This window comes from Thamnophis elegans, chromosome 11 (assembly GCF_009769535.1).
Source record: "Thamnophis elegans isolate rThaEle1 chromosome 11, rThaEle1.pri, whole genome shotgun sequence".
In the NCBI taxonomy this organism is placed as follows: Eukaryota; Metazoa; Chordata; class Lepidosauria; order Squamata; family Colubridae; genus Thamnophis; species Thamnophis elegans.
Genome location: NC_045551.1, coordinates 14,828,489 through 14,844,062, shown reverse-complemented (window position 1 = coordinate 14,844,062; position 15,574 = coordinate 14,828,489). Strand labels below are relative to the sequence as shown.

Sequence of the window (15,574 nt, the reverse complement as noted above, 5' to 3'; positions counted from 1 at the left end):
GTACAGGGGTGGGTATCAAATTTTTTTAGAACCTCTTCTGTAGGTCTGGCCTGCTTTGTGGGAGTGGTTTGCCAGCCATGTGACCGGGTGGGAGTGGCTTGCCAGCCATCTGTGGGTGGGCGTGGCCAACTTGTAAAATGTGGTGAAACTCACTTAACAACACTCTTACTTAGCAACCAGAATGTTGGCTCAGAAACTCTGGCATTTGAAGCATGCAAGTCTTAAAGCTGTCAAGTTACAAGACCCTTGCACCCCTAACCCTTTGGGAAAAAAACCCCAGGGGTGTTCAAACTTGAAAGCTTTAAGACTTGTGGACTTCAACTCCCAGAATTCCTCCTCTCACTCTTCATCTTGATGATGTGCGGACGGGCGGGGGGAGGGAGCTGGAACCGGTTCTAAACGGCACTGTAGATTTGTGGAACTTCTTCTATAGAAGAGGTTAGAACTGGCAGGAACCCACCCCTGGTATAGTATAAAGGAGAAAGATGGTCTGGGTATCTTCAGAAAGATAAGATGGTTAAGGTTACATCTTACCCATTTAGTTTTAAGAAATTCATTAGATTTTCTGCATGAGAAAACAGATCCGTCTCTCCTACTTGTTATACTTCTATGTGCAGATTGTAAGTGCATTGCTTATGTAACTAAAACTGCATCACTTGGCACAAACGGAAGGTTATAGAAATCTTTACTGAGGCAACCCAAGGATTGTAAAATTACAGAAAATCTTAAAAAATCACACACAGTCAAAGAAAATTGTAAAGTAGCTCAAGCATAACTAAGCATCCTCAATGCGTAATGGATGCACTATAGGCATGACTTTGAGGAATGGAACAAAAAGTGAGGGACGGTGTTGGGGATAGTACAAAATGAAGATGCTGGGATTTTAAGCAGAATTTCTTATAGATTCCATGTTGGATAGATAATTGCAGGCAAGTCATTGTCCCAGGAAATCTAAAGAAGCTTAGAGGTCCAGTGCAGTATATCATTTTCGAGAGATGTTTTTGCTCTCTTTACACATTCAGTTACTTTTGTTCCATTTTGTGTTGTAGGATTGTTTCTATTGGGGTCACTGCTGGGCCAGTTTTCTGTGGAGTGGTTGGTCATCGGGTGAGGCATGAATATACAGGTACAGTTGTAATAAATATAAATGTTAGCAATCACACAAAGTACTGGAAATAGATAGTAATAAAGTAATATAGTACATAGAGTACTGGAAATAGATAGTAATAAAGTAATATAATACATATATATGTAATATTGAAAATAAAATATATTATTGACCTATTTATTAAATAGATCAATATGTTTTCCAAAGCACCAAAGGGCAGGGCAAGAAACAATGGATGGAAACTAATCAAGGAGAGAACCAACCTGGAATTAAGTATAAATTTCTTAACAGTGAGAACAATTAACTAGTGGAATAGCTTGCCTTCAGACATTGTGGATACTTCATCATTGGAGGCTTTTAAGATGAGACTGGCAGTCACTGTCTGGAATGGTATAGAGCAGAGGTCTCCAAGCTTGGGAACTTTAAGACTTGTGGACTTCAACTCCCAGAGTTCCTCAGCCAACTGAGGAACTCTGGGCGTTGAAGTCCACAAGTCTTAAAGTTCCCAAGCTTGGAGACCTCTGGTGTAGAGTCTCCTGCTTGAGCAGGGGTTTGGACTCCAAGGTCCCTTCCAATTCTGTCATGCTGTTGTTTAAAACATTTATACAGTGGCCCATCTTATAACAAACTCCAAAAAACAATTGTTGTTATCCTAAAACATCTCAAAGCAGCAGGGGCTATTTAGATCTTGTGGATAGAAAAGTCTGTAACCAGGATGCCATTGCCCAGAAGGTGAGTCCTGATGCGTATCAAAATTTGAAGAACCATTGAGGCTCAGAATGATGACTTCCCAACTTACTGATAATGCTGGTTTTGGAAGAAAGATTCTGATAGAAGTCAGGTATCAAACAGAAGTCAGCAATTTTGGATTGCTTTCTTTTTGTTTATTCGTTGGGTCTTCCAAAGACTTCTCCCTAAAGAGACTCTTTTCTGGGCCTTGTTGGTAATTTAATACCCCAGTGCAGTGATGGTGAACCTTTTTCTCATCATGTGTCAAGAGCGTGGGGAGCACAGGGCGGGGGGGCATTTGCAGGTGTGGCCACACCAGAGGTGGGTTCCTACCAGTTCGCACCAGTTCGGTAGAACCGGTTCGTCAAATCTACCGAACCGGTTAGAAGAGGTTCTACAGGTGGACCTGGAAAGCAGGCCACACCTACAGAAGAGGTTCCAATTTTTTTTGAAACCCACCACTGACACACACACACACACACACACACACACACACACAGACAGACAGACAGACTGAGTGACACAGAGAGAGAAAGAGAAGGAAAGGAAGAAAGAAAGAAAGAAAGAAAGAAAGAAAAAGTGAGAGAGAGATGAAAGGAAAAAAGGAAAAAGGGACAGAGAGAGACAAAAGGAAGGAAAGAGAGAGAGAGAGAGAGAGAGAGAGAGAGAGAGAGAACACATGGGCGGCAAGCCACTCCCACCAGGTAACATGGCCGGCAAGCCACTCCCACAAAGGAGGCCACACCCACAGAGTAGGTTCGAAAAATTTTTGAAACCCACCACTGGACCACACCCATAATTCTATGCACATGACCCCACGCACATACGAGTGTGACTCTCACCTTCCCCCGGTTTTTGGCTCATGATGGACCCATTTTTCACCTGCCCCAGGCTCCAGAGGATTTCTAGGAGCCTGGGGAGGGTGAAAATGGACTTCCGGTTTGCATGTTGGGCCATTTTTCTCTCTCTGGAGGCTTCAGGGAAGCCTCCTGAAGCCTCTACAGGGAGAAAAATGGCCCAACACACAAACCAGAAGTCCGTTCCTGAATTTCAGGTTTGTGCATTGGGTTGTTTTTTGCCCTCCGAAGGCTTCCGAATGCTTCCCTGAAGCCTCTGGAGGCCGAAAAACAGCCAAAAATGAAGACTGAAGTCAGCTGGCCAGCGCATGCATGCGCGCTGGAGCTGACAGGCCGACACCTCACGTGCGTGCCATAGGTTTGCCATCATGGCCCTAGTGCTAAGAAGGCTACACCAATCTATAGATTTCCTTTTTTAATCCCAAGGTTGGGAGACTTTTGGGGAGGGAGAAATATCACATAGAGAATTGGAGTTTCCCTTTCCAGGAGTCTGTAACAGTGAATCTGACATTTCTATTGGTCTTTCTAAATGGTGAAAGAAGTTCTGTTCCATCTTCTGCTTTAGAAAAAGTATATTCTATAATAAAGTTACTTTGGTCAATTGTTTTAAGTCCTAGACCTCATGGGGCAGCCTTTGAAGAGTATTCGGAGACTACAATTTGTCCAGAATGCAGCCCCGCGAGCAATTGTGGGTTCACCTCGGTACACCCACGTTACACCTATCCTCCGCGAGCTGCACTGGCTACCGATCGGTCTCCGGATACGCTTCAAAGTGCTAGTCGTAACTTATAAAGCCCTTCATGGTATTGGACCTGGGTACTTGAGAGACCGCCTGCTGCCAATTACCTCCCATAGACCCGTTAGATCGCACAGGGTCGGCCTCCTCCGGGTTCCGTCTACCAGCCAATGCCATCTGGCTACCACCCGGGGGAGGGCCTTCTCTGTAGCAGCTCCGGCCCTTTGGAATGAACTCCCTGCGGAGATTCAGACCCTCACCTCTCTCCAGGCCTTCCGGAAAGCCGTCAAAACCTGGCTGTGCCGGCAGGCCTGGGGTTGATGAGTTCCCCTCCCCTCTCGACATGTATGGCTGTATGACTCTTGTGTATTTTAATTACGTGTATTGTGTTTGTATCCCCTTTTCCCCTTTTGAGTTGTTTGCCGCCCTGAGTCCCTCCCGGAGAAGGGCGGCTTACAAATAAACTAAATCTTAATCTTAATCTTGTTTGCAATACTGGTTGAGGAGAAATGTACATACAATTGCAAGTTTCTCTCTTTTTCTTTCCATGTTAGTGATTGGACGAAAAGTTAACCTTGCTGCACGGATGATGATGTTTTATCCAGGATTAGTAAGCTGTGATGCCCTCACTTATTCCAAATCTAAACTGCCCCACTACTTCTTTGAAGAGCTCCCATTAATTGAGATGAAAGGTGTTGTGAACCCTGGAACAGTCTATCAATTTCTTGGTATTACAGAAAAAGCGTAAGTATAATTTTGTCTTGTGGATAGCTGCACAAGAAAAAGTTTGCTCTGGCTGCCTAAACCTTTGAATGCAGAATAGGCTCAGGAAACATCCCTTTTCAGCAAAGCAGGTTGTTTGTTTTCGAAGCCCTCTACTGCTGGAGGATGATTTCTCTCATCCTCTTGTTATATCTACAGGAAGAAAATGTATCTTTTCTTCTATCTGTTTCAGCGGTTCTGGGAATACAAGTTACATCAAAGGCATTATGTTTTCCCTGTTTCTTCTCTCAGACACAACAAAACTTTGCTCATGTCTTGTTGGATATACTGTATGTTAAACAAAATAAATAGTTTACAATGATATTACACCCGAGGCAAATAATGCATCTTTTTTAGCTGTAAATATGTAGATATCATCAGTAGGAAGGTGGTACTTAACTGTTTATTTTAAATCTGGGCTGAGCAAGAGGTGTGGTTGACATTCTCTCAGTGCCTGGAAGCTGTGAGAGTCTGGATGGGGAAGAATATAATCCCAGAGAAATGGAATGGCTTTGATTCCAAAGATATTTCATCTATGGTTCTGAACAGGATTGTACAGGGCTGATGGATAATTTGACTTATGACTCCTGCTTGAAAAGCAGATGTGGCTATAATTAAGAGGACTTCTGAACAGATCCAACTTGTGCACCAATTATAGTATTTCCTGGATTGGAAATCTTTTCTCATAATCATTTCTATATTAAACACCCCTTGTTGGGACTGCCCAATATGGAAGCTGCAACTGGACTAGAATACAATAATTATTAAGAATTAAATTATTTAGGTTCTTTCCTTAAAAAGACAAATGTGATATACTATTAGTAATTCTTCCAAAGCAATTTGGGAAATGTTAGCATAAGTTTCATTTTCTTCTCTCTCCCCTTCTCCCCACCCTCATTTTTTAAAAATAGAATGATTTACAAAGCATATTTAACCAAGGAGAGATCTGAAATGTATCCTTTACTAGGTATGTAAACTGATCTACACTATCCTAACAATTAATTATTGAGATGCTAGAATAAACTTGCTATTGGTTTTTGAGATGTCTGTCTTATTTTTCTATTCAATTTAATCTGCATAGCTCTACATAGCAATGAATATTTGTGCTGAAGTTTCAATGATCCTTCCATGCATATCTCCAGATACCTATTACTGTACAATTCTATAGATGACTACTTAGAAATCAGAGCTGTTACATTCACTGAATAGTGGGCAAAACTATGGCATATTTAAAAGGGTTGCCAAGAAATCAAAGTTGCATGTATTTGTTTATTTGATTTTCTTTTTTTAAACAAAGTTTTTTATTTTTTGTTACATATTTAAAATTCTTTTGTAAACAGAGTGTTGTCCGGTTTCCCACCTTTAACAATTTCACCTATACATAATTCATTTTACATTATATTTTCATTTCCCATTTTAGCTGTATTATTTCCTTCCCATATTTTCCAACTTTAAATTATTTTTTTTATACATAAAGCATGTCATTTTTATCCCTTTAGAAATAAACCAAGTTTATCATTTCATTTCCATCTATTTTCTAGGAGTAGTATATATCTTCAAGTTCAATATTGTATATAATCAACATTTTACTTAATAATTTGCACAATTAATAATATTAGTATATAGTTCAATCACATCTTAATTAGCTGCACACCATTACCATGATCAACATATTTCATTTTATTTTACTAATCCCCTGTTCCTAGTCCCCCCCCTTTTTTTCTTCTTTTTATACGTATAATTTCTTTCTTCTGGATCTTTTCTCAGGAAAAGAAAGGAAAGGAGAGAGAGAGAAAAAGAAAAGTAAATCAGAACGACAATAAAAAAAATCTATCCATCGTCTCTGGCCCACTTCAATACTTTAATTGCTATCCTGTTTTTGACTTGCCTGCCATATTCCTCTGTTGGATCTTTGTCTTTTTCTACATCTACTTTTTGGCTGTTCAATCTAAGTATTTCTCCCATCTTTACCCTCTTCCACTGCCTAGTTTCCAGAATTTCTGCCCAGGCCACCTGTCTCCCTTTTGAAATTATCTTCCTGCATCTCCAATTCTCTTTTCAACTTTCTTATAATATTTTTCCCCTGATTTAATTCATCAGTTTATTTTCATTGTTATCTCCTCCCTGTCTTCTTTTATTCTTTGTTTCTTAAGTTCAGTCTTTTCCTCCCTTTCTACTGTTAGCTCCTCCATTTCCTGGGTGTCTTGGTCTTTAGTCATCATTCCTCGTATAGTATTTTCCATTTTTCCATAATATCCTTTCTCCAGGATGTCCTTTGTGTTTTGAAAAAGTAACACCATCTCCTTCAAGGTTCCACTCATTTCTTCTTTATAAAGCATCTTATTTTATTTTTAAAAGCTCAATTTTCATCCAACAGTTCAAGAACTATTTATTCACTCCTTAAGTTGCCCTTCAAGGAGTGCACTAATCAGTTCTTTGTATCCCATAGATAAACAATCAATTCCATTTAAATAGTCCCAGAGGTTATCAAAAGCCTCTTTACATTCTCTATACAGGTTCGATCTTCTAGTATAACTTTCAGGGGTCCCTTATATTAAATAGCTTCCTTATTTTTGCATTTGAAACTCCAGTAGTCATGGGGTAGTTGGGAATAACCCAGTAGATATTTTCACAGTCCTTCATATAAGTATTCCCAGACTTGTAATTTTTCCTTTTGTCAGCAGATGGCGCTCTCACTTTAAATTTCATTGTTGCCACTCAGCAATCATCATTTTAGTTGTAAATCAATTATAAAAGCAGAACAAGCTTTATAAGTAAATGATTTCAGCATTTTAAAATGCCTTCCCACTACCACGTCTTCCCAGTTTAAGAGTCCAATTTTTTGTATGTTTCAAAATTTGTTATTTTTCTCTCTTGGGTCTTTCCAGTTTCGTGTTTTTTCAGAATGCTTAGACACCACTTTAACAAATAGTTCTGAGCAAATAGTTCTAAATTATTCCTTGGAGTTAAGTTCAAGGCAAAAAAGAATCCCCTCCCCAGTGGTGAAATTCATTTTTTTTTTTACTACCGGTTCTGTTGGCATGCCTTGGTGGGGATACTGCAAAATCCCCATTCCCACCCCAATCCTGGGGGAAGGATATTTTGCAAAATCTCAATTTCCACTGGGACCAGCCAGAGGTGGTATTTGCCGGTTCTCTGAACTACTCAAAAGGTGGTCACACAGAAGAGAGTATAAACTTATTCTTTAAAGCACATGAGGGCAAGTGGTGAAGTAATGGGTGGAAGCTCATTACAGAGAGATTCAACCAAGAAGTAAGACATTTCCTGACAAGGAGAACAATTAATCATTGGAACAGTTTGCCTCTTGGAGAGGTGGAATCACCATTGCTGGAGGTTTTCAAGTAAAGATTGGACAACCATTTGTCTTGGATGGATTAAGATCTCCCGTGGCACGACAAAACCACGCTCGACTAAAGCGCACCCGATTAAACCGCGTCGCTGACATCATCAACAGGGCGACAACAGTGAGCGTGGAGAAAGAAGGGTGCTTTAAATAGTGCTTTGAAAGCAAGCCGATTCAACTTAAGGTAAGGGTTCGGTTTACGGTTAGGTTTAGGGTTAGGTTTAGGGTTAGATTTAGGGTTAGATTTAGGGTTAGATTTAGGTTAAAGGTTACGGTTAGGTTAAGGGTTAGGTTAAGGGTTAGGATTAGGTTTAGGGTTAGGTTAAGGGTTAGGTTTAGGGTTAGGTTTAGGGTTAGGTTAAGGGTTAGGTTTAGGGTTAGGTTTAGGATTAGGTTTAGGGGGGTTAGGTTTAGGTTTAGGGGTTAATTTTAGGTTTAGCGTTTACAGCGTGCTTCTGTCTCTGTGCTGTTGTTGCCCTGTGATGACGTCAGCTACGCGGTTTCGTCGAGTGCGCTTTAGTCGAACGCGGTTTTGTGGTGGAACCAAGATCTCCTACATTGGGCAGAGGGTTGAACGAGAAAACCTCCAAGACAAGGGCCCCTCTTTTCTCTGCTCCCCAACCTTTTGCATGCCTGTGTACAAAGATAGATATATACAGAGAGACGCACATTTCTTCTGCTTAGTAACCATGATGAATATTCCAACAATGCAGTAGTAATTATTTGATATTATTTCTCATTCAAAAGTTAATTTATTTTGTGAATGCCTGTTTTAGTATACAACATAATTCTTTTGCTCTTTGTTTTCCTTTATTATTTTCTTCTAGGTCGCAAGAAGGAGACTGACATCTTTGAAAACTTACTAGAAAAATTTAAAGAAACTAAATTAAGCCATGTTATAATATATGAAGGTCTCATGGGATATGGAAAAAGCCAACTAATAACTGAAATTGTCTATTTAGGACAGGCTCCTGGGCAAAAGTTGGTGGTTTTTTATATGTTGATTACATATTTTCAGAAATGCGCAGAGTGCAGGGTAGCCAAGTGGGCAGAAATGCGGGGGGCGGGAGGAGTTGAAGGGAGGCAGTCTTTTACCTTATCAAGGCTCAGGGTTGTGAGAGACCAAAGCAGGAATGGCTTGGATTGGCATCTGTCCCTCCCTAATAACTGCCTGAGGTTTGATTAATGACTGCAAACTGGAACTGCCAGGATTGTTGTCACTAAGTAGTCACATGATATATGCTGAATAAATAAGAATATCTCATCTCGTTTCCTTTGCTGATCAGGAACCAATCTGTCTTGCCATGTTTCTGTTTGTAATCCTGATCTGTCTATATGATTCACATGGGGACAATGACCTGTTCTAATGTTCCCATTTTCCTAAGCACATTCCACAGCTTGACATAGTCAAAACAGTCCAAGCAGGGCTGGATTTAGATGAAAAGAGGCCCTAGGCTATTCCACTTACGAGGCCCTTTCACCTCCCATTTTTAAGTTTGTAAATTACATGAGAGAAAATAAAATACATCATTACTGTGATATATCAATATATATCAATATATATAGCTGGCTTCCTGACGGAGGGCGGCTCTGCTCTGCGGCAAAGGCAGCCGCCTCCCCTGCTGCACTCAGCTGCCCGGCTCGACCCCCTCGCCTTCACCTGCCTGGCCGCTGGTGGGCTCCGCGTCGACGGGGCGGCTACTGGGAGCGGCCGCGCCTCTCGCCCGACTGCCGGTGCCGGGAACGTGGGTGGGCTCCCCGACTGCCGCGGCGCTGGAACGATCTTAACCAATACATTTTTATGTTTGTTTATTAGTCATATGCGTAGAATTTCTCCTTATTTTCGGTTCAGTGTTTTAGTGTTCACTGTTTTTAGAAAAGTGTAATTTTAATTTTGCTAACAATTTGAATGTAGGCCCCTCTTGATGTTGAGGCCCTAGGCTGAAGCCTAGTTAGCCTATAGGAAAATCCGGCCCTGAGTCCAAGGCCCTTCAATGAAAGAGATATTGACTGCTTCTGAATATTATTTGACTTTATCATCCAATATATATCATCCAATATATATCACCAATAATGCGTCTTGTTCCTCAATCTCTTTAAAACCAACTTGAATGTTTGTAATCTCCTTTCCATGTATGCTTTCTATTTCATTATTAAAAATTATTAATCCCTTTATCTTCATATTCTTGAAGTCCAGCATATTTAGCTCAGATTAAATAAAACGTATTATAACTTTGAAAATGTGTGAAGCAGGTCCACATTTTTTTCACCCAAGCAAGAAGTAAAGTGTTACATGGACACATATATATTAGTTACACACATATTATTGTTAGTAAAGCCATAAAGAAGGAAAGGGAGTCCCTCCAGATTTTGCTCCTTTGTCATTGCTGACTATAGCACTCAATTCCATTTTGAGGCTGCGAGCAAGCACTGTCCAAAAACATTTCCGTGGTCATGTAGCCAGCATGATGTAATGGAGTGTTGTTTCCTCCGCACCGAAGTGGTACCTATTTATCTATTTGCATTTGCATGCTTTCAAACTCTTAGGTGGGCAAGAGTTAGGTGAAAACTGGCGCTCACTCCTGTCACATGGCACTTGGGTCTCAAACCCAGGCTGTTGGCTTTCTATCTGACAACTCCGGTATCTTAACTGCGGAGCCATTGTGCTGATGTAGTAAGGCCTTAAAGTAAACTTTAAATAGGATACATAGGCAGATACTTAATTGGAAGGAATTGTTACACTAATCTGGGTTCGTTATTAATATCTTGCATGAATCAAAATTATTGGAGAGAGCTAAGGAAATGTTTCATTGGCCCCACAAATGTTCAATCAAACAAGGTGAGGGCAGTTCTTAATATTCAGAGAGGCATGAGCGGGAAGCTCTTCCTGATATTACTAGATGTCTGAAGATGCTTTATTATTTAATGATGTACGAAAAACTTCTTCCGTATAATCACTCCACTGTAATCAATGAACTAAAATTCAATACTGGTACAATTTCTTTGCTTTAGCTGCACAAATTGAAATAATCTGCTTCTGATTAATTTCAAGTCAAGATTCTCATTTGTCCATCTAATTGAGCAGGGTTGTGGCAATGGAGCTGACAAAGATAAATGCATGGCAAAACTTCTTTGCTGTCCGGACACTGATGGCAATGTTCCTGGGGGTGGATGTCTGTAAAACCTATGATGCAAGGCAGTATGTCATTCTGAGCAAGTTGCGTGGAATTTTAGAAGAACAATATCTTTGCCTTTTGAACAACCTTTTTCATGTTAAGGTAAAAATGGAAGAATGGAAGATCTTTTCTCTTATGAATGCTTTGCATTGAAAAACAACTATAGATACAGTACTAGAGAAACGTAATATAGTGGTACAGACAGAGGTGGGTTTCAGGTGGTTCGCGGCGGTCCCCGTGAACCGGTTGGTCAGCGAACCCAGAAGTAAGTAACTTCCGGGAACGCCGAAGGGTCCACCCGCCTGCCCGCGTTTCTTACCTCGTTTTGACGAGTTCTGCGCTTCCACGCATGCGCAGGACGGTTCCACCACAAATCCGCGAAGCCCTTATCCGTGGAGGCATAAGCGTGAAGACTAATTCGTGCCGTTCGAAGCGCTAAGGAAAAACGCGACCCCACCACGATGACATAATCGCGGAGGGCAAATCCGCGCATTCCCAAGCACTCAGTACCCTAAACCTAACCCTAAACCTAACCCTAAACCTAACCCTAAACCTAACCCTAACCCTAACCCTAAACCTAATAAACCTAACGCTAAACCTAACGCTAAACCTAACGCTAAACCTAATGCTAAACCTAACCCTAAACTTAACCCTAAACCTAACCCTAAAACAAACCCCTAAACCTAATCCTAACCCTTACCTTAATTGAAATCGGCTTTCTGCCGCGGCGCCGTTTTAAAGCGCCCTTCTGTTGCCGCGCTGTTGTCATGGCGGTGATGACGCGTGGTGATGACATCGCGGCTTTAGCGCCGCGATTTTATCACCGCTATTTTGACGAGCGCGGTTTTGTCGTGCCATGGTGCAGGATGCATACAGCGCCTGCGCGATCCTCCAGGAGCAGCTGGAGCATCGCACAGATGCTACTACGCATGCATGCACTGTGCGCGTGCACGAGGACGCCGCCGGCCCCGTTTCAACCGAACCGGTTGGAACGGGGCGAGAAACCCACCCCTGGGTACAGATCACTTGATAAAGCTGTATAGATTTAGATATACTCAGAATGTTTAAGTATGAAACAGTGTACAAATGGAACATTCTTTTTATGGAGACTGAATGAATGCGATAAATCTGTTTAGATTATTACTGAATTATAAAAAAAGTATTACTGGCAGAAATATTATTAATCAAATAATTATGAGATTTGTTTCTTTTTCTGGTTAGTTTCCTACATCAGAAGTGGTTTCTAAAATGGACAATGACAGAATGAATAAGGAGATTGAAACAATACTTTTAAACGTTCTGATTAATGTAAGTAAATGTTTTCCTTGTGCATAACATGGTCTATAGAGGATAAAGGCATTATTAGCTTCTCAGTATAATCCTTGCTTAATGTCGCAATTGAGACCAGCTACTTCATTGCTAAGACACCATATGACTGCTTCCTTAGCAATGGCAGTTCTAGCAGTCTTTATTGCTATTGTGAAGTGAAGCCCATGTTGATAGGCAAAGATCTGCCCTGATCCAAGCCATCCCTACCTTGATCACTTGCAGTCTTGAGACTTTTTCCCCCAAGTGAAGGGACTGCCTCTTCTTCGACTCCTCTATCTTTGCCCCTTTGGCCACTCTGCACAGTGGCCGTCTTTGGTTATACTGGGCTGAAGCTCTGAGCTTTTATCTCTCACAATTCACATGTGTCTTCTTCAGTGCCTACTACCACCAAGGAGTGACACCTCAAGTCCATGCCAGGCAAGCAACCCTATCACCTCACCATGGTGAAAGCCCCATTACCATGTGGTGGTATGATCACTTGGCCCAATTTGATGAAAAATCTCATTGGCATAGTGTGAAGCCCCATTAGTGCGCTGTGATATGAAGCCACAGCTGCTATTGCCATGTGCCATGGTGCCCCAGCATTGCAGCATGAGACGACAGCCCCAATATAGTGAGAAGTGCTGCAGTATGGCATGCCACTGCAGTACAATGATCATAGAATTCCTATTGCCCCAAGAACCCACAAACACAATGATCATGTAGAGAAGAAGGGCAGGAAGATTTTTTCAGTGTCATTGTGACTTCGAACATTTGCTGAATGAATATTAAGCTAGGACCTGATAAACATAGTGAGTTTATTCTTTTCACAACAATCTGTTCTTATTTTATGTACTTCACTGGATGCAAGTGGATTCATTTTGTAGATCAGATCCAGGAAAACACTGATGGTCAACTGAGATCAGTAGTAGGGTCCAGTTCTTTCTATTAACCTCTTGCAATATCACCAGTTTTAGTTAAGTCATGGAAACAACCTTGGTCATAGACTTCTAAGTACAAAAAATGACAAATTCTTAGAGTGTAGTTTAGCATTAGTAGAAGCATTTAATAGCAGAAGTAAAAATTCTAAAAGCTATGATGACAACAATTCTGGTTATAGCACCATCTTACTGTGCACAGTATGTGTTATTGTGGTTTTTTTTTTTAGGCAGCAGAAAAGGAAGTCATCATTTTTGCAATTGATGAAGCTCAATATATTGATAAAGCCTCTTGGGATTTCCTGGATAACTTACTTAAAAGTGTTCCGATCTTTATTGTTATGGCTTTGTCTCCTCTCAATCACAAGGGACGAATACTTTGTTCTAGTGCAGCCCAAATCCTGAATAGTCCAAACACAACTTTTATTCGGCTAAGGGAATTAAGTCCTTCAGTAATTATTCAGAAAGCCTGTCAAGACCTTGGAGTGGTCAGTATCGCCAGGGAGCTTGAAACGTAAGTAGAAGATGGCCGCCCAGGCAATCTTTTAACTGTTCCTTTTAAGTTGAAGGCAAAGACAATTAGCTGGAAATGCAAAGTGTTATCATTTAAATCAACAAGTCTGAAACTTTTATTTCAAGCGAACTACCTGACTTCTTCCAAGTTGAAGAGACTTTCTTGCTCAACTGGCAAATTTCTCTGTTTCTCTCTTCTGACAGCAGGTTACCAGTTATACACTCACTTGTGGAAAGCTTATCCTACCACCATTCATAATTGTCAGCTTTGCTGTTATCTTCATGCCATAATCTATTTAGTAGCTTTTATTCTTAGGAAAGGGAGAATTTTGGTAAGTGTATGTACAGAAGTCAAACTGTGAGTTTCCTCAATTAAGTATTTGTATCAGTTGAGGAATTGTTCTATTGTTGGAATACTTGGCAGATTAGACACCAAAAGCCATAGGCATAGTAACAGTTCTGATAACAATGAGATTATTTTCTTCAGATATCAGTATCTGTAAGCAGTCTATCTAACTTTGTTCATGACATTTTATAATATTAAATATTTAATAAGACCATCTACAAAATACTTCAGAAAGAATAGGTCAGGCCACCCTAATAAAGCACAACTATTTTGGGGTCACATATAATGCAAAGACTAATGCAGTTTCTTTTAGATAGATAGATAGATAGATAGATAGATAGATAGATAGATAGATAGATAGATAGATAGAAGTTTATTTATATGCCGCCCTTTTCCCTGGGGGGATTCAGGGCGGCTCACAATCCAAGGGGGAGGGGGAGACAAACTTTATAACATATAAGACAATACATAATTAAAAAACACAACATTCATACCATTCGGGCGGGTTACAGTCTTAGCCCCAGGCCTGACGGGATAGCCAGATTCTGAGGGCTGTGCGGAAGGTCTGGAGGGTGGTGAGGGTACGAATCTCCACGGGGAGATCGTTCCATAGGGTCGGAGCTACCACCGAGAAGGCTCTCCTCCACGTAGTTGCCAGTCGGCATTGACCGGCAGATGGAACTCGGAGGAGGCCTAATCGATGAGATCTAATAGGTCGCGTGGAGGTAATTTTATCTTGGAAATTAGAGAGATTTGCAGGCCATGCCATTGTGGCTTGTTTAAGAACTCCTACACTATGCCAACTAATGAGAGCAGTCTCTACAGTGCCTGTTTTCATCTCTGGAGTCCCTAGCTGCGAACATGCAGTTGCAATATCACAACCAATTCTAGGTAGCCTCATATACAACTACTACAGTTTCAGAAGCCCAGGAAAGTCTGGAATTTATTATGTTTATAACTTACCTGCTGCTGAAATGGAGGTTGAAAGCACCATTGCAATGCAGCACTAGGCATTACACCAGTGTTTCTCAACCTTGGCGACTTTAAGTCCCGTGGACTTCAACTCCCAGAATTCCCCCAGCCAGCTCTGCTGGCTGGGGGATTCTGGGAGTTGAAGTCCACAGGACTTAAAGTCGCCAAGGTTGAGAAACACTGCATTACATGATGACTTAAACCTGACATTCATCTATGACCATTCTTCTATTTGCCTGCCTGCCTGCCCTCCTTTCTCTTTCTCCCTCCCTCCCTTTCCACATTACTTACAGATTTTTAATACAAAGGAGTCATGGAAACCCATTTTACTGTGAAGAACTTCTCCGAAACCTCCACTTAAACAATGTGCTTCAATTCCATTTGCTGGAGGAAGATGAAGAGAAAGAGGATGAATGGGATAGCCTTTTTAGTAAGCTACTGATCATTGGCTATCAATATAGTATAGCTTCATAGCAATTCTCAGTTTATGAATGATATGGTACTATTAAAGGTGCATCAGAATGGTTCCACCACAAAACCGCGGAGTACAAAATCGCGCTCGACGAAAGCGCGCCTTTGACGTCATCACAGCGCGACGAAAACATCGCGCTGTGATCGAAAAATGTAAAAATAAAGCGAAAACCTTACCCTAACCCCCCCAAACCTAACCCTAAACCTAACCCTAAACCTAACCCTTAACCTAACCCTAAATCTAAACCTAACCGTTAACGTAACGCTAAACCTAACGCTAACCCTTAACCTAAC

At 41.1% G+C, this 15,574-nt stretch overlaps 1 protein-coding gene across 1 annotated transcript in view; it reads left to right on the top strand.

Moving 5' to 3' along the window:
- Window positions 1–15,574, top strand: part of ADCY10 (adenylate cyclase 10) — a 140,051-nt gene that overhangs the window by 46,947 nt on the left and 77,530 nt on the right. Inside the window, exons 10-17 of the mRNA XM_032226823.1 lie at window positions 1,050–1,126; window positions 3,985–4,174; window positions 5,104–5,159; window positions 8,384–8,537; window positions 10,642–10,834; window positions 11,954–12,040; window positions 13,209–13,492; window positions 15,103–15,239. Coding sequence (XP_032082714.1) covers window positions 1,050–1,126; window positions 3,985–4,174; window positions 5,104–5,159; window positions 8,384–8,537; window positions 10,642–10,834; window positions 11,954–12,040; window positions 13,209–13,492; window positions 15,103–15,239 — 1,178 coding nt within the window. The remainder of the gene's footprint in view (window positions 1–1,049; window positions 1,127–3,984; window positions 4,175–5,103; window positions 5,160–8,383; window positions 8,538–10,641; window positions 10,835–11,953; window positions 12,041–13,208; window positions 13,493–15,102; window positions 15,240–15,574) is intronic.